At 37.5% G+C, this 26,240-nt stretch overlaps 1 protein-coding gene across 6 annotated transcripts in view; it reads right to left on the bottom strand.

Moving 5' to 3' along the window:
- SUGCT (succinyl-CoA:glutarate-CoA transferase) overlaps positions 1–26,240 on the bottom strand; it is a 344,184-nt gene that overhangs the window by 312,952 nt on the left and 4,992 nt on the right. For all 6 annotated transcript variants that reach the window (XM_040064398.2, XM_040064391.2, XM_040064381.2 and 3 more), the window contains exons 2-6: positions 23,300–23,351; positions 23,133–23,206; positions 19,744–19,829; positions 18,843–18,893; positions 13,835–13,955 (exon numbers count right to left, since the gene is read on the bottom strand). In XM_040064398.2, the coding sequence (XP_039920332.1) occupies positions 13,835–13,955; positions 18,843–18,893; positions 19,744–19,829; positions 23,133–23,206; positions 23,300–23,351 (384 nt within the window). The remainder of the gene's footprint in view (positions 1–13,834; positions 13,956–18,842; positions 18,894–19,743; positions 19,830–23,132; positions 23,207–23,299; positions 23,352–26,240) is intronic.

Genomic DNA, 26,240 nt, shown 5'->3' with positions numbered 1-26,240 from the left:
CCAGCTTTATTTCTGTTAACTTAGCTAGGCACCAGTCCAAGCATAATAGCTACTGAAAAAAAAAAAAAAAAAAAAAAAAAAAAAAAAAAAAAAAAAAAAAAAATAATAATAATTAAACCATCAGCAAGTGTGCTCAGAGTTGTACTGTGCGGTTCATATCCAGAATTTTCAGTGTCTAATCTGGTTTCATTCACTGTAAATTAACCCAGTGTTAAATCTTACAACTCACAGGCTCTCTGATATTGTATTCTTCATTAGGACAGACTCCAAAATTCTGAAGTTTTGAATTTTATACAAAACACTGCTATTTAGATGGAAGAACAAGCAATAGTGTGAAAAGACATAAGAAAAACATTACTTTCATGCACTGCTGAAAGTCAGTATTTAATATTAAAGCAAAGAAGAATTATGACTGGTTCATTAAACTTTTTATATGCCTCATACTGAACAAAGAATGGAAACACAGTGTTTCAGAAAAGCACTCATTTTCAACTGTTTCTTGTTCCTTAACCCACAGTATTTTGAACATTCAAGCTATGTGTGACTGAAAAAATAATAGTGGAAAAAACAGCTAAGCCCTCCTGCTAGGATGGTAAATGCCAGTACGAAAGGCTAGCTCAATCAAATGGGGGCCGCGGAATCAATGTAGTCTAGCTGCTGCTGGTGTGCTGATAACAAAAGCAGCAAAAAGTCAAAGATTTAGTGTCACTCAGCTAAAACACCCACCCTTCTGAAGGTATACAGCAGATCCGAATGCTGTAAAAACATTAATCCAACCAACAGAAAAGGAATTCTGTGAGCTCCCATATATTTCTCAGTAACCCTTTTTTCGATTTGCCACCTCTCAGTCTCCACCCTTTTCATAATTGTTTGTGTTACTGACACATTTCAAAAATTTGGTCTGTGTCAGTACCAGACTCCTTCATTATTTTAGAAGTATTGGCAAAACAATGCAAATATAGGGCAAATGCAGCTTCCCAGACAATATTGCACTTCATACTAGAATGCAAAACCAGTTACAGAGAAACATCTCCAAGAAGAACAATTTTACCAGCAAAAGTTCTGTCAATGTAATAAAGTATTTGCTAATGGCCTCTGCCAAAACAACTAAACCAGTCAGCATTAGCACCTCCACAGTCCTGTCCAACACAGCTGTGCTGACAGAAGCCTGTTGTATAGAAAGCAGCCTTTTGCTCTGTTTCAAAAAGTTTGTCAACCAGCTGAATTTTACAAAATCCACTTTTGAATAGACTTGTTTCATCCTTTGCTGATTTTGCAAGCAGTAGAGAAAAACATAACACCCTCAGCAACAGAAATGTGCTTTAAGCAGGAAAACTAACTTTTGGTTCTGTGTCTTGACGCAGCATAACTTCATTAATCCTGTAGAAGGCGATATCTTGCAGTTTGGTTTTATGGTAAAACACCCCAAAAATGCAGGTTTGTATTACTTATATTTCAGTCACTCTGGAAATGAATACACATTTTTGTGTATGGTACAGGTTAAAAAACATTGTTGCCACCACTAGAAAAGCATAAAACCTCCAAATTCAAGTCCATTTTATTTTTCCTCCAAGTAAGAGCTGCCAAGCTTAATTGCTCTGAAACACACCTCAGTCAAATCTTTCTTGTTCACATTTTACTTGCAACCTCTTGACAACTCATGCTGTCCAAAGGGGCTCTAAATGTATACTTAAAGGGGTTTAAGCATAAAGCAGCACAGAAATATGAAAACAAATGGAGACTCAAGACCAGCTAGCTGCATATTCTGTCTCCAGATACAGAGAAAGATAGATGACAAGATGAAGAGGATAAGCCTAATACTGCTCTTGAGTACTAGCCAGGTTCCAACAGTTTACAGCTGATAGTCTTCCTGATTACATAGACAAAGTTAATCAAAATTTCCCAAATTAACTGCTTAGGGGTAAGATATACAGAAAACCTTTGCAATTTTCAGGAACTTTAGGTAGGCAGACACTTCAAACTTACCTAATCACAACATAAGCAAAAAAAAATAAACCAAGAAGAAAACTGAGTATTCCGGAAAACATTACTATGCTTTTAACACACAGTGCCAAAAAAATTCAAATCCTGTAAATCAAGCTTTTAAAATATGTGCTTCTTAAAAAGAAGTATGAAAAATATGTGAACAATAAAAGCACAAGTAATTCAAATAGTCCCATTATTTCTCATCTGTTTGCAAGTCTGATTAGCAGTACAGTCATTATTTCCCAGTCTTCATCACAATCATTAAGATTTTTTTTTTTTCAAGTAGATATCAGCTCAAAATAAACCAACTCTTTATTAAGAAAAAGACACCAAATATGTTACTAGTCCCAGTAAAGAGGAAAAAAATAGCAAAATAGCTCTGGGTCTAATAGACATACTTAATGTTTTTTGCTTTTGTCTAGGGAACCATGAGGTAAACATCTCCTTGCACATGGATCACCTTCGATACAAAATAGCTGGAAAGACTTAGGAGATCTTTAAAAAGAAGAAGCAGCAGAAATTAATATCAAATTCTTTGTACACCATCAGAAGGTATACCCTGTTTCTGTAGCTGTGTTTCAATACAATAGTAATTGGCACCATGATCTAAGAATAGAAATTAAAAGCTCCCATTGGTCCTCCTCATTTATTTCTGAATAAAGCAGTCAAATGTGGAAGGCTACAACAATATTCGCTTTCTTCTATATATAAATAACATTTACAAAAATTAAATTTCATGTGTTTGGGATTGTGGCTTATACTCCGTACACTGAGTACTCTACCCTGGGAAGAAATATTGGCCACAAAGTGCCAGTATAATCCTAAGGAATCAGACTGTTTAGGAATGGGTCTTGTGCCAAGCACAAGGAGGATTGGGACTGTACAGGTTACTATCTACAAGACAGAGACACAAAACTTTCTTAACATGTACTGCCAAAATTAAGTAAGTCATTAAAACATGACACTTAAGGTCTATTTTCAGAAGCATCAGCTACAGTGCTGTTTCATTTTAAATCAATGGACATCTATTTCCAGAATTTCCTTCGTAAAGCTTTGCAGGTTCACAAACTATCTTTTGATCTTAAAAAAGTACTGAGAGTAAACCAACACTGCATATTGCTAAACCATGATAAATGACACGATCAGTTATTATAGCTGCAAAAGCAATGCAGCTATATTTGAGGTCCAACTTGCCACACTGGTTTAGGGAGAACTCCCATTTTTCTTTCTACACAACACTATTAAGTGACGTAAATGTACTCTGACTGGCCTCAAAAGTTCCCTTTCGTAAAGGAAAGAACCTACATAAACAGATTAAAGTAATTCTCTCATGGAATTTACCTAGCAGATCTATGTACCACCTCAAACCACCACTGATACACCAATGCACTGCTGTGGTGATTGATTTCTTTCTTAGAAACAAGAACTATTTCTTCATTCACAAGGCCAAGTGACTTCCTTTTTTTTTCTTTTTTCCTAAGTTGAAGTGAAAAAGTACTTCTTTGACATAAATGAATTAGTGTTTGGATATGTGTATTTCTGCCAAAAATTACCCCACATAAGCAATCATTTTGCCTCTTCACACAAGTTTTGATGGCTCAGCCAAAAGGAAAAATTGACACAACTTAAACACTTAAATGGCATAGGATTCATTTTTCAGGCCAAGGTACAAATCTGTTTAGATGTCTAGAAAGAAATCCGGTATCTTGAACTTATGAGATAATACAATACTCTACCTCTTCCATCTTAAGTTAAGGATTTTTAAAACATTAAATTGCAAAAATTCTGCTTGCAAACACTGTATAATACAAATAGAGATTAAAATTTTCTCATCAGTTTCTTTAGTGACTTTATTCATATGATAAAGGTGGGAAGAAAGGAATCATAGTTTGAAGAACTGTCCTACTGCCTGGAAGCATAAAGGGAACCAGCTGCTTGTCTTTGATTTACATCAAAAAAACTTTCAGTCACAACAATTAACTTTTTTATGAGGCTAGGCTTTACAATATTTAACACTTGTGCTATATAAGTTAAAACTGTTCACAATTCTTGCAGTAATTCATATTTAGAATTAATACCGTCCTAAAAGCCTCAGGCCAGTTGCTCATATATTGATGGCCACCTCAGGTATCAAAGTAATTACTCATGAGATGCATAATGAATTCTTAGAGCTCCTGCTGAATACCATAAAGCTGGTTCTTTACAACACGAGGAACCAGTTACCAATGTGCACAAATATGCAGTTTACACTGAGAATTACAATGCAGCCTGTTGGTGCAGTGCAGAAGAGCACCAAAGTATTCAATACCCGTATCATTTTTTATTCTGTACGCTGCACATGTAGTTCCAATTACTTAAATATCTGAAGAAAGAGACAATCCACTTCTCCAGCTGTCAAGTCCAAACCGTTATTTTAATTACTATCTCCAAAATTTTGGAAGAAATCTTGAGGATTTCTTTTCTTGAACACACTCATTCTTTGAACTCCAAGCAGCATTTTGGCTAATTCTATGTACTAAGTACAGGATTTTTGATGCTTCCACATACAATCAGAATCTTCATTTCAGAACTGCTGTGTGAAAATACACAGAATGTTTTAGAAAGAGATGGTTACATGGCCAACCACAGTACTTCCCTTCTGATCACAGCAGCATTTTTGAAATAAAAAACCTGATGTTCTAAGCTATCTTTCATACACAGTGTTTTTTACTTATAGATTGTTCTCTCAACTCTCTTCAGTATTCCACATAGTTTTTGAAATATGGTACCAGAAGTAGACTTGATCTTCTACCCTTACCAATGTGGAGCAGGTTAGAGAAACAGTCCTTTAGGCCATATTCATCTTTATATAATCCCATATGACACCAGTCCTTCATCTAATGACACCATCACTGATTCATGTTCAACCTGGATCATTCCCTGTGGTATTTCTTTATCGGGACCCAGACGACTGCCAATGGCAAAAGGAAAGAGCCTGCTCTCTCACCAGGGGGATATCACAGCTTTATTCAGGAGTCCTTTCCCCATGGACGACAATGCCAGACAGAGAGAGAGCCCCTTCTTCTGGGGCTTTTTCCCCGGGGGGTCAGGCCCAGAGGCAGGGACAAGCCACTACCCAATCAGGGACAAGGTGGGAGTGGAACAGAGCGGGGTTACATTCCAGTGTGGGGGGTGGGCGCAGCCGAGCAGGGACAAACTACCTGATACAGTTAAAGGGGAACAGGGAAAAAACATTACAAATCAGATGAAAAACAATATAAACCAAATTAATGCATTACAACAATTCCCCATCCTTACAATCAAGTCTTCTGAGAACCCTCTTCTAACCCAGTGTTCCCCAACAATATATTAAAATTACTTGATTATTTTTGATTAAGCATGGTACATTGTATTTGTTCCAATCTTTAATTTTGCCCTTCCTCTTTTATTGAAGTAAAAAATTTGGTTAAGGTAATCTTTAATTCTAATCCTACTGTATAAATTGACTCCCTTCAGCTTTGTGGGTTTTAAGGGCTGCATAGAGCTCTCAGGCCACTAAAAACAGATCTTTTACATTAGGACTTCATCACATGACTATGCTAGGGGCTGTGTTGACACAGACACTGTTAGGAAGGGTTCCAATTCCAGCTAAATTCCATTTTCAGTAAGAAAAATCCATTACTCTTCTGAGAGCTGGCCAGACCCCCAGGAAATCTTCTAAAGGACAGTATAAGGCTGTAAGGGAACTGATACCTCCTACCTGTAAATCACCCCCAGGATTTTCCTGACTCTCAAATCTAAACCCCACAAGCCCCCAGAAGCACATGGTGGCATCAGAATTTTGGACTCATCCACATTGTAATACATCACCTATATTAAGAAAAAAAAACAAACAAAAAACCAGCAACATCTGTTCTGAAGCATTTACTTCCATTAAGTCATGAAGTATCTGTAGCAAGCTATGAGAGAGCTTCTGATCCCTCTTGAACCAAGGTTTTTTTTTATTATTTCTTGTACTTCACATTTTCCTAGTTTTCTGTTGAACAGATTAATGCTCAAAACCATTCATATAGCTGTTATTATTTAATTAAATTACAACTACAACTATTGCCTCAGTCAGGTTCTGAATACAACCTCATTTTTTACTAGTATGCTATTGACAAATAATTTATACCATCAAGAAACTATTTTTCTCAATTATTTCTTTAAACTGAAGGTATCATTTTTTTTGTGGGTAATCTATCTGTTGGTACCAGGTAATTATATCCAGACTTAAGCTATATAGAAGCTATAAAAACATCGGAGGGACTAAGTGAACATGAACACACACACACAAAGTTATGTGTAATTTTATGGACCAGAAACATTTGGTAAGAGGGAGTCTAAAAACTGTACTTAATCCAGGCAATTCCACATTTTACCACAGTTAGTTCACAAATTAGAGGATCTGAAAAACACTAGCTAGCCTTTGCCCAGCAAAACAGATTGTGGCTGTCTTTTCTTCCTTGTTGTGAAAATACTAGAGACAAAGTAGGATATGCATCAAAACTATAACATTACATCTTCTCATGGAAAGCCACTACAAATTATCTGTACAAAAGAAGATACTGGGAAGTACCAAATGCTTGCTCTTTTAAGTTATTACTAAACCTTATGTAAAAGGGTGGAGTGAAGACTGTTGTCCTTCTCATAAGTTAACCAGAATCACTCAAGAGACACAGAGAACTGACTTACTGTTTTGAAATGTGTTCATCTATCTTTACAACTTTATGTACATTAAATAAAAGCTACATATACAACAATTCCAGATTTAAACCGATAGAAAACTCTGGTGACCCACAACACTTCTATAAAACTTTCGTTATGCTTTCCACCTAATTTTTGCCTCTTTAGCAACATAATGTTTCACAACAGTCTAGTGTAATCAAAGTGTATGTCAATTCAGAGTTAAGACTGTTCTGTGGGGTAGAGAGTGCAAATCCCTAAGAAATATAAACTGTTACAGTAAAACAAAGTTAACAAAAATATCAATTGCAAAAACTTATCTTCACAGTTACTTTTGGTTGAAACTAAGTATATTTTCATGGCAGATTTTCTACAATTATCACTATTTGTAATGACAGATCCCAAAGAGTCATGATCAGTGGGACAGCGTCTAGCAGGAGGCCTGTCACATAATGGTGTCCCCAAGATTCAGTACTGGGCCCAGTATTGTTTAACTTTGTTTAAAAGTATTGTCCATCGGTGACTTAGGTGAAGGGGGAGATGCCTCCTCAGCAAGTTCACTGGTGACATAAATCTGGGAGGAATGCCCGATACCACAGAGGGCTTCAAAATGGTCTTCAAAAGGGCCTTGAGAAAAATGGGAGAGAAGAACTGGAGGATGAAGAGACGGGCAGAAAGCAGTGCCTGAAATACAACAAAGGCAATTGCAGGGTCCTGTTCCTGGGGAAGAATAACCCCCTACACCAGAACAGGCTGGAGGCCAAACCGTTGGCAAGCAGCTCTGAAGAAAAGGACTTGTGGGTCCTGGTGGACAATAAGCTGTCCATGAGCCAGCAGTGAGCCCTCGTGGCCAAGAAGGCCAAAGGTATCCTTGGGTGCATTAGAAAGAGCATTGCCAAGAGGTGAGTGGAGGTGATCCTGTCCTTCTACTCAGCCCAGGTGAGGCCACATCTGGAGTGCTGTGTCCAGTTCTTGGCTCCTCAGTACAAGAGAGACATGGAGGTCCTGGAGTAGGCCTATTGTAGGTTAACGGAAAGGAATAAGGGACTGGAACATCTCTCACAAGGACAAGCTGAGAGAGCTGGGCCTGTTCAGCCTTGAGAAGAAACAATTGAGAGGACACCTCATTAATGTGTATAGATAAATAATAGGGGAGTGCCAAGAGGATGGAGCCAGGTTCTTCTCACTGATGCCAAGTAATAGGACAAGAGGCAATGGACAGAGACTGATGCACTGGAAGATGCACCAAGTGACCAAGCACTGGAACAGATCACCCAAAGAGGTTATTGTGTCTCCCTCACTGGAGATACTCAAGAGATATCTGGACAAAATCCTATGCCGTGTGCTCTAGGATGACCCTGGTTGAGCCAGGAGGTTGGACCATATGACACACTTTAAACTGTTGGAGTCCAGGGCATTCCTTTGGCCACCCTGGAAGGTCAGAAACCTGGACAGGGGGGTCTGGGACCTGGACACGGGGTCTGGGACCCTGGCTTTGATCCCAGTCCATGGGAAAGGCTTCCTGCACTGCGGGATGGATTGCAAGCCACAAGAGTGTGAAAGATAGTAGTTTAGCTTATCACAGGGTGAAAAAACAGTAGGTTTGGGTTTTTAGTATGGAAGTGGATGGGAGCAAGATGGAGGATTTGGGGCATTGTCTCATGCTTCATCTTTCTTCTTCTTTCACTCCATTTTCTGCAGGGACAGTAGCACAAAGTAGTTTAAGGAGATTGGGTCAAAGTAGAGATGACCTGTTTAGTGTAAGTGATAGGTATTGGCAAATAATGATAAATAAAGAACACGGAACAATTAGTATAAGAGACAGCGACAGCCCAGTGCAGGGGGAGTCGTCAGATGCCTGAGCAGCTGCACAGATCTTAGTTGGGCACTGAAAAAATTGTAAGATAAGAAATAATAAACAGAGCATGCAACCTTGAAAAATCAGAACCTGAAGACTCTATCTCTTTCTTGCGTCTGGCTCAGGGCTTTGCAGAGGGCAAAAAGACTCTAAAACCACCTGAATCTCAGAAGAGAAACCGAGATTCAACCATAATTATTCTGTGATTCTGTAAATCCATTTTTAGTTCCTTTCATGCATAAATACACTAATAAATCTTTACAAGAGTAAAATTTCCTTAAAAGGGAAAAATCTAAGCATCATATCTATATACTAAGAAATAAAATGACATCAAATACTACAACAAGGTATTTTAATACCACCAGCAACGTACAAAGCAACCTGCATATGATATAAGGTACTACTTCCTAGAAAACGAGGAGTAAAGAAAACCTGCACAAAAAGAAGAGCAATCACAATTCACATAGATTAGCAGAGCAAAGGGCTGGGATAGAGAACCTGAGAGGAGTACCTTCTATCATTCATAAACAAACTGTAAAATTCTTTGGAAACAGACTACCTTCAGAGGCTTTAAGGGGAAAAAAAAAAAAAAAAAAAAAAAAAAAAGGGGGGGGGCGGCAGTTTGGAAACCATCTTAACCATCTTGTCCTTTTAAACAGTGCCCCCTGCCGTTCAGGAAAAAGCTGTGACTTTCCTAGTGAGAGCACCAAACAGACTATACAGAAATGGTCACTCCCTTGTGACCTGTATATGATTTTCTTTAACCATCCAATTTTCCAGAACTTAAACCAATTTCAACCACAGAACTATTAAAATATATTTAGACTAGTTCTAGCCAAGCAAAGCCAGCTTGTGAGTGAGGACAGGCAATTTGGAGCTCAAGTGCACTCAGAGTAGCAGAAGCATTGGGAAATGTCCCTGATATCCTCAAAGCCTGGCAGCATTCACATACTATGCAAAGCTGTATAGATTCAATCAGAGCTGTTTGGACAAGAAACTCAGTTGGCAAACCACAACTTCCAAAATGTCATAAAAGGTACAGTACCTGGCATACCTATGTCTAAACTCTTCACCTATATATGACCCTGGACTTACTGAAAAAAACCCACTGTATTTCATTTTACTGTCACTGTACACAATTTCACTATTGGCAATTGTCCAAAATTTAGAGAGTCAGCTCCACACAAAAATTAAGCCTGTATTAAAAAAAAGGTATAATACTGCTTAAGTTTTAAATTAACATATTTTCTGATTTCTAAGAAACATGTTGCCTAGATTTTATATTCTACTACAATATGTGACTATTCCACATAAGCAGTCACATCCATATATGTTTCATTAACAAAAAGTATTTTATGTAGTGGAGTTCAATCTTGAATTTTAAGTTGTAGAAGTCTGAATGCTTTCAAAATTTCTCACAGAATGTTTCAGTTGTTCTTAAACACAAAACCAAAAAAGGAAGCAAGTTTGTTTTGCTACATTAAAAAAACCACAAATTACAGTTGCTTTCTTAAAACACTGTCCTTTTAATTGAAGACTTGAAAGAGTGGGAGACCTTTTTGTCATGGCTCTGCTCTTTTTTAGTGTTGTTATTTGTTGGCCATCAGAATTGATGAGAAAAGGAAGATAGAAGGAACATATACTACTAGAACTGGGATTGATTAGACTTCATGGTGATACCACAAAGCAAGAAGGGCAAAGTAAATAATAAATGAAAATTAAGCTGATAACATCTCCATGATAATTTATGTACCAGAAAGAGAAATAATGAAATACATACAAGTGTTGTTATATTACAGATGGCACACAGGAACCATTCACAGCCACATGACAAATGTGATATATTCTGAAGAAAACCCAGCCTGAGCTGGGTCACATCAAGCAACACAAAACAGTAATTCCTACATAACAGGATTCACAAAAACAGTATCATAAGGAGTGCAGCCCTCCAGCATCTAAACAACTTCAAGGATCTGGCAATTACCCTAATCCTTAATAGGGTAATGGCTACTGTCACTGTAACTACAAACACAAAATGCCAGCAGGTGCTGAACCAGCCAGTATTCAATCACTATTTTTGATACAGGCCAGGATGCCATTGGCCTTCTTGGCTACCTGGGCACACTGCCGGCTCAAGTTCAGCTGTTGTCAATCAGCATGCTCAGGTCCCTTTCTGCTGGGCAGCTTTCCAGCTGCACTTCTCCCAGCCTGTAGTGCTGCAGGGAGTTGTTGCAACCCAAGTGAAGAACCTGGTAGTTCGCCTTACCGAACCTCACACCACTGGCCTTGGCCTGTCAATGCAGCCTGGCCAGAACCCTCTACAGAGATTTCTACCCTCCAGCAGACCAAAACTCCCTCCCAACTTGGTGTCATCCTCAAACTTACTGCAGGTGCACCCAATCCTCATATTTACATCATTAACAACTTTATTAAATACAAACAAAAAAAAACCCCACCACACCAGAAAAATCCCCCCAAAACCCCAAACATATTTGAATGCAGCGAAGTCAACCAGAGCACAAAATAGTTAAGGATTGCAATACCTAGAATCACATCACAGAGATTTTAGAAATCAATTAGGAATTCTTAAATCAGTTTTCTGCCTGACTGTGCCAAAAATCCCTTTCTGCATGTCACAGATGTGCATTTGTTCCTAGTCTACTTGCTTCTTTTAGTATGCTTAGATTGAGGCTTTGCTATTTCCTGTCTTAAATCAATGGATTTATGAGCTGATTTTTTTAAGGGCATTGGAGCTTATGTCTTTATTCCTAAAAGATGCATCATCCTTAAATAGACATTGCTTATCACCTGTTGAGTATCCAAGATATAAACAACCATAAATTAAGATTTCAAGTTGCTTTATGGATGCCTGAAAAATATCACTTAGCTCTTACCTCCCAAACACTTTCAACTTCAAGCTGTCATAGTCTATGAATAAGACTTAAGTGTTTTCCATCACAGAACATAACTGTAAGTTATGCATTACACAAAGCTCTCAACAGCAAGATTATGTGATTTTTGTCCAATGTGTCTTCCAAGCACTGAAAGTGGAAGCAAGTGACCTAGAAGTAATAAAGGTGCTGTTTGATCCAGCAAGTATATGGTTAGAAAAGCACAGGCTGGCCTGGAGTTGGATTTAGCAAATGACACAAAAGGCAACATGAAAGGATTCTGCAAGCAAAACAGCAGGCGATGGAAGACCAGGCAAGACATGGACCTATGTGGCTAGTCTCTCTCTCGGAGCCCTAGTTGCGCCTAGTCTCTTTCTCGGAGCCCTGGCTAGCTCGAGAGACAGACCACAGTTGGAAGGATTTTTCCTCAGGGCCCCAGGAGTGGCTGTGAACCTTTTCCTTTAGAGAGAGATCAGGTTCCTGCGGATGGCAAAGGAAGGTCTGCACTTGATCCAGGGGGAAATCAGGGCTTTATTCAGTCTTTCTTCTGTGGCCCTGACCCAGCCTGGGCAGGAGCCCCTTCCTTGTCCCCGAGCCAAGAAGGACAGATGGCCAAAAGACCTGCACTTATCTCCAGGGAAGGGGCTAAACGCAGGGACAAGCCAGTACCCAATTAGGGATAAGGTGGGAGTGGAACAGAGTTGGATTACATTCCAATGTGGGAGAATGGGCAGGGAAAAGGGGCAGGGACAAATCTCAGGATGATACTTTTTTCCAGGGGAACAGGGGGGTACAGAAGAAACCATTACAAAACCCAATATAAAAATGAAATACAATATAAAAACAAATAATACACAGCAATAGACCTACAGCAAAATTCATTAAGGCCATGAAGGTGGATGCATTTAATGCTTTTTTGCCTCAGTATTTACCAAAAATAGATGGCTCTCAGGAGTCCTTGGACCCTGAGACTAGAGGAGAAGTCTGCAGCAAGGGTTAAAATCAGTTGAAGGCGTACTCAAAACATCTAAAAGTATGCATCCTTGTAGCAGAGGATAACAGTGTTTTGTGTGCACTGAGAAGAGTGTCAAGCAGGTCAAGGGGGTAGATCCTTCCCCTCTTCTCAGATCTGCTGAGGCCACACCTGTAGTCCTGTGCCCAGCCCTGGGCTACCCAGTACAACGCAGACATTGACTTATTGAGGCAGGCACAGAGTCACAAAGTTGATTAAGAGACTGGAGTATCTGACACAAAATGAGAGAGTGTTGTACAGACTGTTTGGATGTAATTTTAATTATTTTTCACCATTATGGGTACAACAACTAAACAAAAAAAGCAACCACAAATTGCAAATCCACTTGATAAATTCCAGTTGTGAGATAAAAAGCACAAGCAAATGTGAAAAGCGTTGTAGTAACTAGCCACTGAACAACCTAAATAGGTATTTAAACAAGATTCTTAGCAAGCCCTGAATATAGCTGTCTTTCTCCTCTTGACATTTTCAGACATTTGCCACACAAATATGGTAAATACATCACAGAAGACTGAAGCTATTTGATTTCTATTAAATGACATCCATACCCAGTAACCAAAAAGCCAAAGCTATTTATTCTGCAGAAATTGAAAGGCAAAGCAGGTTTGTAACTAAGATTTTAAAAGTCTAAAAATATCTGTAACTTCTGCTGTTATTTAATTGCATTTCAATATTAGACATTTCATTTTAGTGATTGATTAAGATTTTGGGGGGTGGCTTTTGTTGGAGTTTTTTTAAAGTAGTTTTTCAGACTTAAAATTATCTTTACACAAATATCAGGAACTGCATACTTGCGTCTACTTCCTTTTCATTCTTCCCTGCTTTTATAAAGTACACACAACTCTTCTACTGTTTCAGTTACCAAGCAATAGACTGTGAAAAAGTCATGTAAATCTTCCATGAACAGGTAACTGCCCAGTTCTGAAGAGAAATACTTCAAGGCAGTACAAACACTGAGATCACCAGATTTAAAACACACAATATATAAATTGATTCAGTAAATCACCGGGAGACTAAAAAAAAAAAAAAAAAAAAAAAAAAAAAAAAATTTTAAAAAAAAAAAATCCCAGTTTTTAGTTAGTTTAAAGCAAAATCCAAGGAGGCCAGCCCATCCTGGCTCCTTTGAAATCAATAGGAACATGTCAGGCTGGCAAGGCAATGACAGTGAACAGCTACTAAGCTGTTGACATGGTTGCTTCCTCAAACATTTTATATGCCTGTTTTTGAATTGAACTCATTTAAACCCTCAATTTGTCTTAACTGACATCACAGTAACATACTTCTAGACAACCACATGACTTTTATAACACTTTGACTAAAATAAAAGAAATAATTACCATTTAAAAATTGAAAATAAAATACCTGTTATTGAACAGTACACTATGTGAGGAGCAATCTTTTTAATGTCTTCATAACCCAGACCCATTTCAGCCAGCTTCCCAGGGACAAAGTTTTCCACAAAAACATCAGATGCTGCTGCAAGCTTTCAAAAAGAAAAGGAAGCGTAAAATCTGTTAATCAGCTCTCAAAACTTGAACAAATTTCTATGCAATTTAATTTTAAAATCTTGCTAATCAAAATGTCCTTGTTCTTCCTGACAAAATAAAATTGACAAGCCTATAGGGATATTTTTCTGTCTGTCAGACTGTGCATTTCTGCAAACCACATATTAGAAATGCTGCATTCTAGATAAAAGACTGTCAAAATCCTAGTGATTAGACAAAACTGTGATATAATCAGTATCACATCAATTTCCTAAGGCTTGACAATAGTTTACAGAACAATCTTAACACACATTCTTTCTACCCCCTCTTTCTTAAGAAAGAAAAGTTAAGTAATATATCTCCATTATTCATATTTTCTCCATAATAGAAATAATTATTAAATTATTTTTTCATTTTCAAATCATTGAGTACAATTACCATAACAACCATGTATCCACCTTCCTATATGTAGAAGTAGAATAGGGAGCCCAACAACACTTAAATTAAGAAATTAAAATTAAGATCTTAGATATTAAATACAATAGTGCTGTTAAGGTCTGCAACGACTTTTTTCATTGCTTTCAAATGAATCACTTAGTCCAAAAATGTATTGATGTTAAGATTAACATGTAACCTTGATTTGCTTTAAATTCCATCCTCTCTTATAAAAATTATAAGCAGATATGCATATGCAAATTTCAGTATGACTAACACACATTGGCTCCTGAAGCATGAGAACTACATGTTAAAACACTGTTGTATGCCTTGAGGGACTTGAGGGACTTTCTGCCTGGGGTGTGTGAGTGCACAGGAATTTAAGAAATGTTCCCTGACAGGTACACATGTTTGTGGACACATTTTTAAGCATAACTGATATATTAATTGCTTAATGCTATTTACAGCCAATCAAGTTATCAGTCTCTGAAACTGCCATGTCACTGCCTAATTAAATATACAGTGTGTTAGACAAACTTCTATAAACTAGCATCATCATAACAGACATCACAATGCCTTTATGAAAGATCAAGTTAAGGAGGTTTTATTTTCTAATTAAATCCATCACAGTTCATACATAAATACTTTTCAAGCTTGTAATGATACAGCTTTAGCCTAATTCTTTCAAGAGATTAAATTGGTTACAACTTATTGCTTTCATTGTGATTTTATAATCTATGAAAATTACAGTGATTGGATGGGCTAAAATAGTTGAAAGTTGTTGTCTCTGTTATATGAAGAACTAGCATCTCCTACAAGCCACTGAGGAAGAAAGCATGACACACAGTATAGTGTAACATGTAAAACACCATACTTCTGGACTGGGCAACATATGTGAAATGACAAAAGTGATAACTGAGGATATAATGACTTGGGCCCAGTATAGCAGGGTATACGCTCCTAGTCAAAGGGATTTTCAAGACATATTACAAGTGCTGTGCCAGCTCTGCATCTCAAGTTTTCATTGGAAAGAGTTTTTAATGCATAAAGGCAGCAGTCTACATGTAGCACTGATACTCACTGAATCAACAATTCTGCCATTGTGGAAAACTGGATGCATAGTCTGAGCCAAAAAAACTATATGTTCTTAAAACTCACAGAGATCTTCAATCTCAATGGTTTTTTAAGTCCACTGTCAACTAAAATTTCATACTTCATGCCCTAAAATTCCTCTAAACATCACTTGTATTTTAACACATACTACAGAGCAATACAAGACAGACTTGGAGTACTGTCTGTTCCAGAGAGGATACTGATAGGCTCAACTTCTATGCCTCAGGAAATAATAAACGGCTCAGGTCATGCCAAAGTAGTCATTAAATTGCATTAAAAAATAATGATGTTACTAACTTTATGAAGGAAACCATGCACACCTTTTGGCAGTTTTGGTTGGTGCTTTTTAGGTTTGATTTTTGCTTGGAGATTTTTTTGTGTTTTGGTTTTTACATGAACTCTGCATAGGAGAATCTGCATACACATACATATAAACAAATATATATATATATGTGTATATATATATATGTATATATGTATATATGTGAGTAGCTTGCTTTATCAAGACAGCAATGCATGGGAAGCATTGACCTATCAGCTAAAAGTAGTAGAAAAGAAGTGCCATCAGTTCCCAGCCTATTAAAGTCACAAGTTCTTCATGAAAAAAAAAAAAAAAAAAAAAAAAAGTTCATTAGTTAAGGGTAAATAATTCGCAGGAGAAGAGAAGTATGCTCAGGGTTCTTAAAATGAGTTTCTGACAATAACTGAAAAATAATGTTCTAAAGAAAGATATCAGAGCATGGGACTAGCACATATACAATCACCGAAGAGAAAAAAATCATTTTCATTCAGGAAGACAGAAATATTTGAAAGGTTGTTAAGAGTCAGCCAAAAACACTAGAAGGGAAGAAAGGGCTACAAGTGACATAGAATAAAGAAATAAAGAAGACACAGGAATAATTTTGTAGAAATCGAGTAATCATGTATGAAAGAATAGACCCTTGAAAAAATACTTTGTAGTACTGTGCCAAAGGATGAAAAGCAGCCAGGACTCCTGATTAATAGATTTCTTCAGCTCACTTGAAACTACTGACTAATTATCAAGTCTGTGCTTTTGTCATATACCTGAAGACTCTCCATTCCTGTTTCTAACATGATTCTAAATTGAGAATTGCCCTCTTCCAGCTATACAAAATATACGTAGAAAATAAAATCTATTCTAACTACAATACTTTGCTTAATAAAGGTAAAACAGTATAAACTTATTACATTTCTTTGTAGCTTTTACACTGGCAGCACAAATCATTTATGTATGAGTAAGCAGTGTCACAAACTTCAATTTATACTTTTCATCAGCTAATTTAAAGATGTGGACACTACTTGTCATAGTAACCAATATAATGCTGAACAATGCTCAATTCTATACACATCTGTCCTGATGATAGCAGGAGACAACTGAAACCCAAAACCTGTTATAAATAACTTCCCTTTACACATACTTTTTGACAAAACTCCAAACAGAAGTTGAATGAATAATGGAATGTCAAGACCCCTGCACCAAATGCTTTCAAAATATATCACTCAAAATTAAGCAGAATGATGAACAGCTCCACAAGGAGCGTGACAAAGAGAGCCTCATCAGTTTTCAGTGTTGCTATATCACAGATAGGGATGGCATTGATTTAAGGAACAGAAAGTTATAGTGGTTATTAAAGCAACTTTTAAAAAAGGGTAGAAAATATAAGAAATTACTTTGTCACAGGCAATCTCCTCATTTTCACAGCTAGTGTGGTAAATATTTAACAGGTGATGCCATTTTTTCCCCCACCTCATCTTGACTCATAAGTCCATCTGCCTTTAACTCTTCAAACACCTTCAGCCCACACACATGGAATGAGTGAACACTTTGAGTCGTTTTTCTTTCACCACTTTTAAAGGTCAAATAACAAATTAGTCTTCTTCCATGAGAGGAAAAAATTTTATAGCACCTAATTAGAATATGACTAGTTTATCCAAAAAGATGTCTGTGTTATACCATGGAAATTTTTTCCAAATCAAAATTTCTGCTTCCAAATTTTTTAGATGATAAACATACAGCTCTGTAACAAATTAACAATAAATGGCTCTGTTCGCAAAAAGAAAAGGCACTGTAGAATCCTTGGTTTATAATCTCTAGAGATTTCTGTATGAAGTACCTTTGCATAGCTAACAAATCAAAAGCATCAGACAACCTCATCTATTTCCATTTCATGCAATATTCCCCACAAATTCCACCTACTGCATGACACATACTGTCACTGTGAAAAAGGGATTGGAACTGATACTGAAACAAACAGTAACAAAAGTCAGCTGCTACTACAGCAGGGCTTAAAACACAGCGCTAGCAAGTAGCAGATCGTGCATTCCTCAACAAATAATAAAGGGATGACAAAACACAAATTTGACAGAATGTAAAAATTGATGCTCTTATATTACCGTGATTCGCAAAGCAGTCACACAGAGAGAGAGGCTTTCCAGGGCAGAGGTTCCTCTGTTCCAACTCAAGGCTGAGTTCAGGCGGAGAGAGCCTCTTTGTTTATTTCTTATTTTTTATACATTTGTGGGTCTGGCCAAAGATTGGCTTTTTTGGGGTTTCCACCCCTCAGCCTCAGTGGCCCGGCCAGTTGTCAGTTACAATTGTTTTCAGGTTAGAAATATGCAAAGGACAGAGAATGAAAAACAAAGGATTTGTTTATGTTACATATGTGGGGAAAAGGTAGAACTGCTTCTAATATTGTACAGTAACTAAAGATCTGACTCCATTTTATGAAAATTCAAAAGGCTATTAAAAACTCAGAAAAATCAGGGTAACACTCTTATTCTTTTTAAATAGAGAAATTGATCCCCTTAAAAGACCCTGAAGTCAAATACTGAAAAAGAAACAAAGTTTCACCTACAGGTCAGTGTTTTTCAGGAAGATGCCAGCAACTGAAGTCCTGAATACACTGTAACATTCAAAAAACTGCATTTCCAGGAGCGCAGCATCTCCTTTTAGCTGCTCACTGGCTTCATCTGATCAGTCCATCTTGCATCCTTCTAATGCACTAGTACAGCAAGATCAGTAGTACTACAGCAGCAGTAACAGGAAAGGAATAGGCTATTAGACCATTCCCACAATACTTCATGTGAAGATTTTGATGACATTTTCATGTAAATTTAAATCTAATGTCATTACAAGTTACACTGAACATTGAGTCCAAAAGCACAGTACAGAAGCTATATACTGTAATTTACAAAATTTACTATATACTTAGATTTTTAAAATTATCAAATTAATACTTAAATGCAAAGTTTAATCTTTATTACTTAGGATCACAACAGTACAGAATAAGGACACCTCACATGATATCAAAACCTACCTCTTTGATTAGCTTTACTCCTTTTGAATCCTTCATGTTGATAGCTATACTCTGGGGATTAGAAATAAATACAATGGTAATTTATGTGAAAAATTACATAATTACATGTAATCATCCTCTTCTAAACACAACCAAAAGTCAAATTTCACACTATAGCTAATTTGAATAAATAAATTTTTAACACATAGCCTACCTCATCCTAAAAACAACAACAAAAAAAACCACCAAAAAAAAACCCCCACACCTACAAAAAAACCCAACCAACCAACCAAAAAAAAAACTCTCAGCAAAGCAAGCTGAACTACATGTCATTAATGAATCAGACAAGCACCAAAACTAGTCTGACAGATGTACAGCCTGTTCATCATATATTTACACAGGACCCACTACTGCAAGTACACAGGGGGGAAATAGAAATATTTGTTTCAATGACAACAAGCCATTAAACAATTCAGGTATGTCATGAAGCTTCAGGTTAATCCCAAAGTTTCAGAAGCTAGGTTTAACCATTCTCACTATGGTATAGTGGCAGCACTCTTCCCACCAGCTGACACAGGTCAACTGGGCTGATGTACCTGAAAAAAAAACGATCACTCAAATAAAATACCCCTTGTTTTCCGAAGGTTTCTTTTTCAGTTAATTAGTGCCAGCAACTGAAGACCAGCAGAAGCACTCTTGCTTTATCATTTTGCCTCAGCTGCCCACAGCACCGTACCAGAGATTTGCAACCTTTTTTGTTCTAAAAACGTCAGGGTTTTCTCCTGAAATTTATTCATCATAACGTTAGGTCAATGTAAGTATTGCTCCATTATATACGTTAAGAAACAAACTAAGAAGTGTTATATATTCAGTTATAATAACAGAAAACATAGGCTCATGTTCAGTCCCACACCCCATTTACCTTTTTATTTCTATTGACACTGAGAAAATAAACACTTTCTGTCCCAGCAAAAGGTGGGCCCCAGGCTCTTGTGTCATCACCAGCTCCTGAAAGAAATACCATCACATATTCATAGCTGCCCAATATTGCATGCCAAACAAATAAGAATAAAAAAGCTTTCCTCCAGTACCACGTTTAAGTCACCTAAGCTTCATCTAGCAGGCAGGACAAATATTAGTTTAACACATATATTTTAGGATATTTATATCAAAAACCACCTAAAAGCAATCGCAATTCAGCAAAGTGAATGAAGTTTTTGCTAGTGTTGGGATTCCATTTAGTTTTTAAAATACAAATACAGCCACACACTGTAGCAACATGGCAGGATGGTGAAATGCTGCTACCTTCTCGAAGCATCTCTTTCAGAAGCTGCTCAGACCAGGCCACAGGAAAAGCCATTTCGGCTCCATGCACACGCACACCACAGGTAGCTCAGCAGAGGAAAGACAGGAAGGGCCTTCTGTATAATATGTTCTAGCAGAAGTTTATTCTAGCATACTGAAGGGATCAGGGACAGAAGACCCAGATGATGTGATGCTTGGCTTTTAAGTAAGGATTCAGCAGCCAGTGACCTCAGGGCACAGGGACAGTACAAAGGGCAACAACCAATAGAGGGGTATGAGGGATGAACAGCTGGGGTGGGCAAGGTCAACTGGCCAATGGGGGAAACAATCTAAAGCAGATTGGCAATAGTTCTGCAGGGCACTATGGAGCAAGTCCTCTCTTTCAGTCTACGCAGGGAAGACTCTATGGTTGATCTTTCCAGGGCAAAGCCTGGAAGTTTCACTGAGGGGATTTTAGGGTTCCCACAACACACCACTAGTGCAGGTTTTTTGTGGGCTGGTATTTTGGTTGTTTTCCTGAGGAGGCTGGGTGTGCTGGCTTGAAGGCAAAATCAGCAAGAGACACCAAGTCAGGAAAAAAAAGAAAAAAAAGAAAAAAGAAAAAAGAAAAAAGGAAAAAAAAAAAAAAAAAAAAAAAGGCAATAGTACAAAAGATCACTGATAGAGTCAGAATACAACCTGCCACCATGGTGGTAGCAGTCCAGATGGAGTGGTTTTGTTGAAGCAGTGATCCCATAGAAAGGTCTGGTAACTCTTGTCCTCTGAGAATCCAGTGGGTAAGGCTGCCTGTGCTGTCCCAAATCCCAGTTTATACCCAGTGGGAATGCTTGGCTCCTCCCTCTGGGTGGAGCATCTCACAATGGGCTGATATCATTTTATCAGTCTTGTAATGGGTCCTTGATTGCCCATTAAACAGAGATAGCTCCCGAAGGGAGTTACCTATGAGTCATGCAGCAGGGCATTGATGGCCCATTAACAGAAGATAGTCTGGAGGGAGGGGGCAAGGGAAACACTGCCCAGCCTAGTTTCAACATTTCATGTAGATGGTGATAGAATACATACTTTGGGCACATCTTACATTGTAACCTAGGACACTGGGGAAAGGGGAATTGGAGGTTTTTTGGTAGTTTGTTTGTTTTAAATTAAAGCAGAGCTACAACTAAATTATTTTGGTAAATCCTGAAGAATTTATTAGAGGTGCTTGCCTGCACCAAGTCACACAGTTCATCTGGTCAGTAAGCTGTTCTTGAAACACCCCCATCACAGCATCAAGACACCACTGATAGACAAGAACTGATTAAGTTGCTTGCTGCACAGCACCAACTAAAAGAAGCACTTGCTATAGCTGGTACAGCACCCCACCTCCAGCTCTGCCAGAAATCTTGCCATAAATGTGCTGCTAACACTGACAGAATCATTTATGCTTAATTTCAAATTTTTAACCTTTCTTAAAAATCATAAAGGCTAGCAATCTATTTTAAATAGAATTAAAGATAAATTTAAATTCAGATAAAATCACTGTCCTGAGTGTTAGCAAGCATGTGCATTCCTGTACCTATTTCAATATCTAGACATTGTTAACTTCACATAACTGAAAACTTTCCTTAGTGAGGCAGTAGGGAAGACTGATACTGGCACAGACACAGAAAAAAATTGAAGAACCTTAGGTTTCATATTACATAGCCACTGTCATAATTATGCTATACACCATAGTAACACAAAAGTCTACAGCCATTTAAGATCTACAGTGGCAAAAGTTATGCAAACATATGCATAACTTATATGCAATAATATATGCGTTATTTATATGCAAACATATAAATTGCTTATCAACATTTGTAGTGTTTAATATCTCAAAAGACTATTTTGGTTCAAGCAAGATGCTTAGGGGGGCAGGGGCAATCTCTTCTCTGTGTGAGTACTTTAGCGATTCAAAGCAAAACATTTCAGTAGTACTTCCCACGTAGAACACTTATCGGGCTACTGTTCTTTTTGGATTAATACTCCTGTGAAAATAGATATCCTTTCACAGAAAGAGAGGATTACTCACATTCCAAAATGTTTGAAGTTTAGAATTCTGATGCTGTCCTTCTCCTTCGATCACAAACCATGCAAATCTCCAAAACCATTACTTCATATTTAATTGCTGATGTGGCTCCATCCCTACTACCTAGATGTTTGGAATGCCATCAGTGTTGGCCTAATCTGACATTACAAAAGTTGATGTACCTTTGCCTGGTCACAAAAATGAAAACCTTTTTAATGATGATCAGTAAATAAGGATGACCTATAGATCGATGTGGCAAAACCTTTGTCAGACATTCAGTGTTTCATTAAATGTTCAAACTTTCAATATTTCCTATTAGAAATAAAATATAGAGAACATAGTATTTTTAGTATCTCAATTTATGTTATAAATTATTATAATCTGTTATGTTATAAAATATAGAGAGTATAATATTGTTTAGCATCTCAATAATTTTCACCAACTAGTTTCAAAACTAGTAATACCAAAAGAGAGAAACTTAAAAAATGGAAACATAAAGGAAAAAATACATTACATAATGTGCAGCTGCTATGCATAATTACACACCTCAAACATGTAATGATGCATAAAACTTAGAGGAGACTATTTCTAAAAAAATACTCAAATGCCATGTAATTTGTTATTCTTCTTATACAGTCTTACAAATGAAAAAAGTGTTGCTATACCATACGAAGAAGCATTTTTTTTACCATTACCCAATCCTTAGCAACTTTTTGGATAAGAAGTGCATATGCTGAGTGGAAGAAGAAAACCATTGGGTTAAGCTAAAAATACACAAAATTTAATTAGAAGCTAATTACCCAATGTCCTTACTTTATAAACACACACATATATATGTATATATGTATATGTGTATATGTGTATATATGTATATATGTATATATGTATATATGTATATACATACATACACTTAACATACAGTTCTTATTATATCTAAAATAAACAAATAAAAATCTTACCTGGTCTTTCCACTTTGATAACTTCAGCCCCTAGATCTCCCAAGTTCATTGTGGCAAATGGTCCTGCAAGAATCCTTTAACATGAAACAAAAAATATTTTCTTAGCTTTTCCAATCAGAATATTTGCATTTAGACACACTGTTATAAATTACAGACAAAACACAAACCTTGTTAAATCAAGAATTTTCACACCATCCAGTGGCTTTACATTACTAGCACCTGACAAGGCAAGAAAAAACAGTGACTTAGATCTCAAAAAACCCAAATACATTGTTTTTATGACAGTCATCATTCTCCCTCGTCTCCCACCCCTAATGAATAACAAAGCTTTCTGAACAAGCTGGTTATTAGGGCATGCTACATTAGCCTTTCAAAGTTGGAAAACCATGTGTATGACATTTCAGAACCTATCCTAACTCCCTAGCAAGTCTACAATAAAGCTACTTTAGCGACACTTTATATGTGCCTTCCACAAACACTGAAACAGTTTTTAAAGACTAATCTGAAGAAAGATACAACAAAAGCATTTTAGCAAGCAACATGAGAATAACACAAGCTAAAAGTAAGGTTAGCAGACCAATGGGAAACATAGAACTCACACAGTGTTTTGACCTGTGTAGACTTATCCACTTACCTCACATACACACACACATACTTTAAAAAAAAAAAAAAAAAAAAAAAAAAAAAAAAAAAAAAAAAAAAGTGCCACCCTGTAATAGTTTTAATTTTGAAACTGGACAGAAACACTAATAAATGTAGTGGTTTCACATTTACTAAATTTTGGTCTTAGTACTCACTCTTTTTTTGTGGGAGAGAAACTAGGAGAAAAACAAAGCATGCTCAACTTCAAAAATGAAATGAACAAATAGTTTTATTAACACACACTAAAAAGAATAGAAAAAGAAAGTTGGGGAAAAAACTGAAACAGAATGAAACTTCAAAAACACTCTTCCCTCCCCTTACAAACTGTTCATTTTCCTACAAAACAACATAAAGAGACAAAATTTGTAATTTTCAGTTAGTTTCACATTCTGACAATAGTCTATCATCAATTCTTTAGGGGAAGAGTCTTTCTTAGAGTCATGGATTCCACTGACAACTTAGAACAGTTCTCTTGTTGGTTTTTTAACTGTCACAAAAACAACTGCCCAGAGAAAACCTGCCTTTGTGACCCTCCCAGGAACAGCTTCCCGAGCTGCTTACGGGTCATGGGTCTTAGGCTTTTGCATACTGGGGTGTCACCTTTTAAAGATGAATAACTCCAAAGCAAAGGATTCTCCACCTCAAGGTACAGAGATATCTTCTCACTTCTTCACTGGCCCAGGGGCCTTCTCATCTTTCTCTGTTCAAGCTTCTTATAGGATATTACTTAGTTTATCACAAACACCTTTGCTCAAATCCACACACAAATTGAAACAATCATCTCCCCAAATGCTTATCTTTCTCATGATTTAAAGGAATAATCTAAATATAGAGTTCATTTCCATGGCTCAAGTAAGAATGGAACAACCAACTCTTCAGCCCTCTGTCCCAATAGTCTTTTCACTCTCGCTCTACTGACTTCATGCTGGTTTTTTTTCTTTATGTTCACTCTGTCCTTTCTTACTCTCTCAGAGAAGAGCCAAGCTCTGGAAGCTTCATGTTGCTAGGAAATAGTTAAATCTGCCCAGAGTCTTTGTCTCTTCCTCTGTAGCTCGTGGTATTAGACGTTCAAGGCAGCGCTGGTGAGGGAGGAAGAACTCACAAAGAAACATCAGAGATCAGAACACCTGGGCAGTCTGGAATCACAAAAAAACCAGGCAGGATCATAAATGCCTTCTCAGCCCACCCCTTGGTGTAAATCAGGGTGGCCTGAGCCTAAATGGTGCCCATAGCTCTATCAGGGGCCCAGCAGAGATCTCTCCCTGCTCCAGGGAAGTTTGGAGAAAGCAGTTGTTGTAAAGCAGCGACCTCTCCTTCCCCCACACCACCTGGGAGCTGATAGAATCTGGCCAAGCCTCAGGCCAGCTCCCCCCAAAATGGGGGGAGCAGCAGGCCCAACTCGATGTTACCTGTCTCTCTCTGGCCAAAGGCAAGAAGGAAAAACACCCACCTACAGGAAATCAAGGGGTTTTATATGGTACTTCCCAAAGTCGTAGCCAACAATTTTCAGTAGTGAAAACAGACGCCAATATTCTAACTAACCCTCTGATAGGTCCTTGTCCTTTCTAAAGCAATTCCCAGGTCCTGACCTGGAGAATTATTCTACATTCTTCTATAACTAAAAAAACCAAACTGTACTAACCCATGACAAATCCCCATTACAAAACTTAAGGCCAAGGAAATACTCTTTCAATGGCAGCTGCACATGCAAGACAATTATTAAGAAATCCCAATGCTTTCTTCCTTTCCCTTACCCTTTTCAATCTGACCAGGTCTAAGAAATAACAGTAATGGCAGACAGAGCAGGTAATCTCACAGTCTAGACCACAGGTTGGCCAACTATTTCTTTGGTGGCCTTGAGCTATCTTCTTCTCCCTCAGTCTTTAACTGTAGGCTAGAGATGCAAACACTTCATCACCCTGTGTGGACAGTCATTCAGTTACTATTTGGAAGATGGTCTCATATCACACACAGAACAAAAGCATCTTGCCAGTAACACCACTAAAATAACACATACCAACTTGTGGCAAGCATCTCTTTTTGGCACTTATCCTGGCAAGAGAGATGTAAAACATGGGGGGGTGAGAGGGTGGGAATCAAACAAACCACATTCATTCAAAGCTGGCAGGGCAGTGTGGTCCATCTCCCATATCATGCAGCAATGCATGGCTGTATCACCGGCTCCACGTTCCCGCCATTAGACCTGAACCACCCTTCAGTCACCCTCATAACTCTCCTTCCTACATATGAGAAGCAGGAGATGCATATCAAGATATAGATTTTAAAAATCTACAGAGAAGCAGCATTAGAAATTCAAGGCTTCTGCTAAAATATTTTCATTAACTGTATTGCTCTTAACAAGAACACTTACATCCCATTGTTCATCTTTAAGAAATTTTCCTCCATTATTACCACTTAACTTCAGGGAGATTTCCATTTAACAGGTTTTGTGCTTTAATAGAATAT

This window comes from Hirundo rustica, chromosome 1 (genome assembly GCF_015227805.2).
Source record: "Hirundo rustica isolate bHirRus1 chromosome 1, bHirRus1.pri.v3, whole genome shotgun sequence".
In the NCBI taxonomy this organism is placed as follows: Eukaryota; Metazoa; Chordata; class Aves; order Passeriformes; family Hirundinidae; genus Hirundo; species Hirundo rustica.
This window is presented reverse-complemented; position numbering and strand designations above follow the sequence as displayed.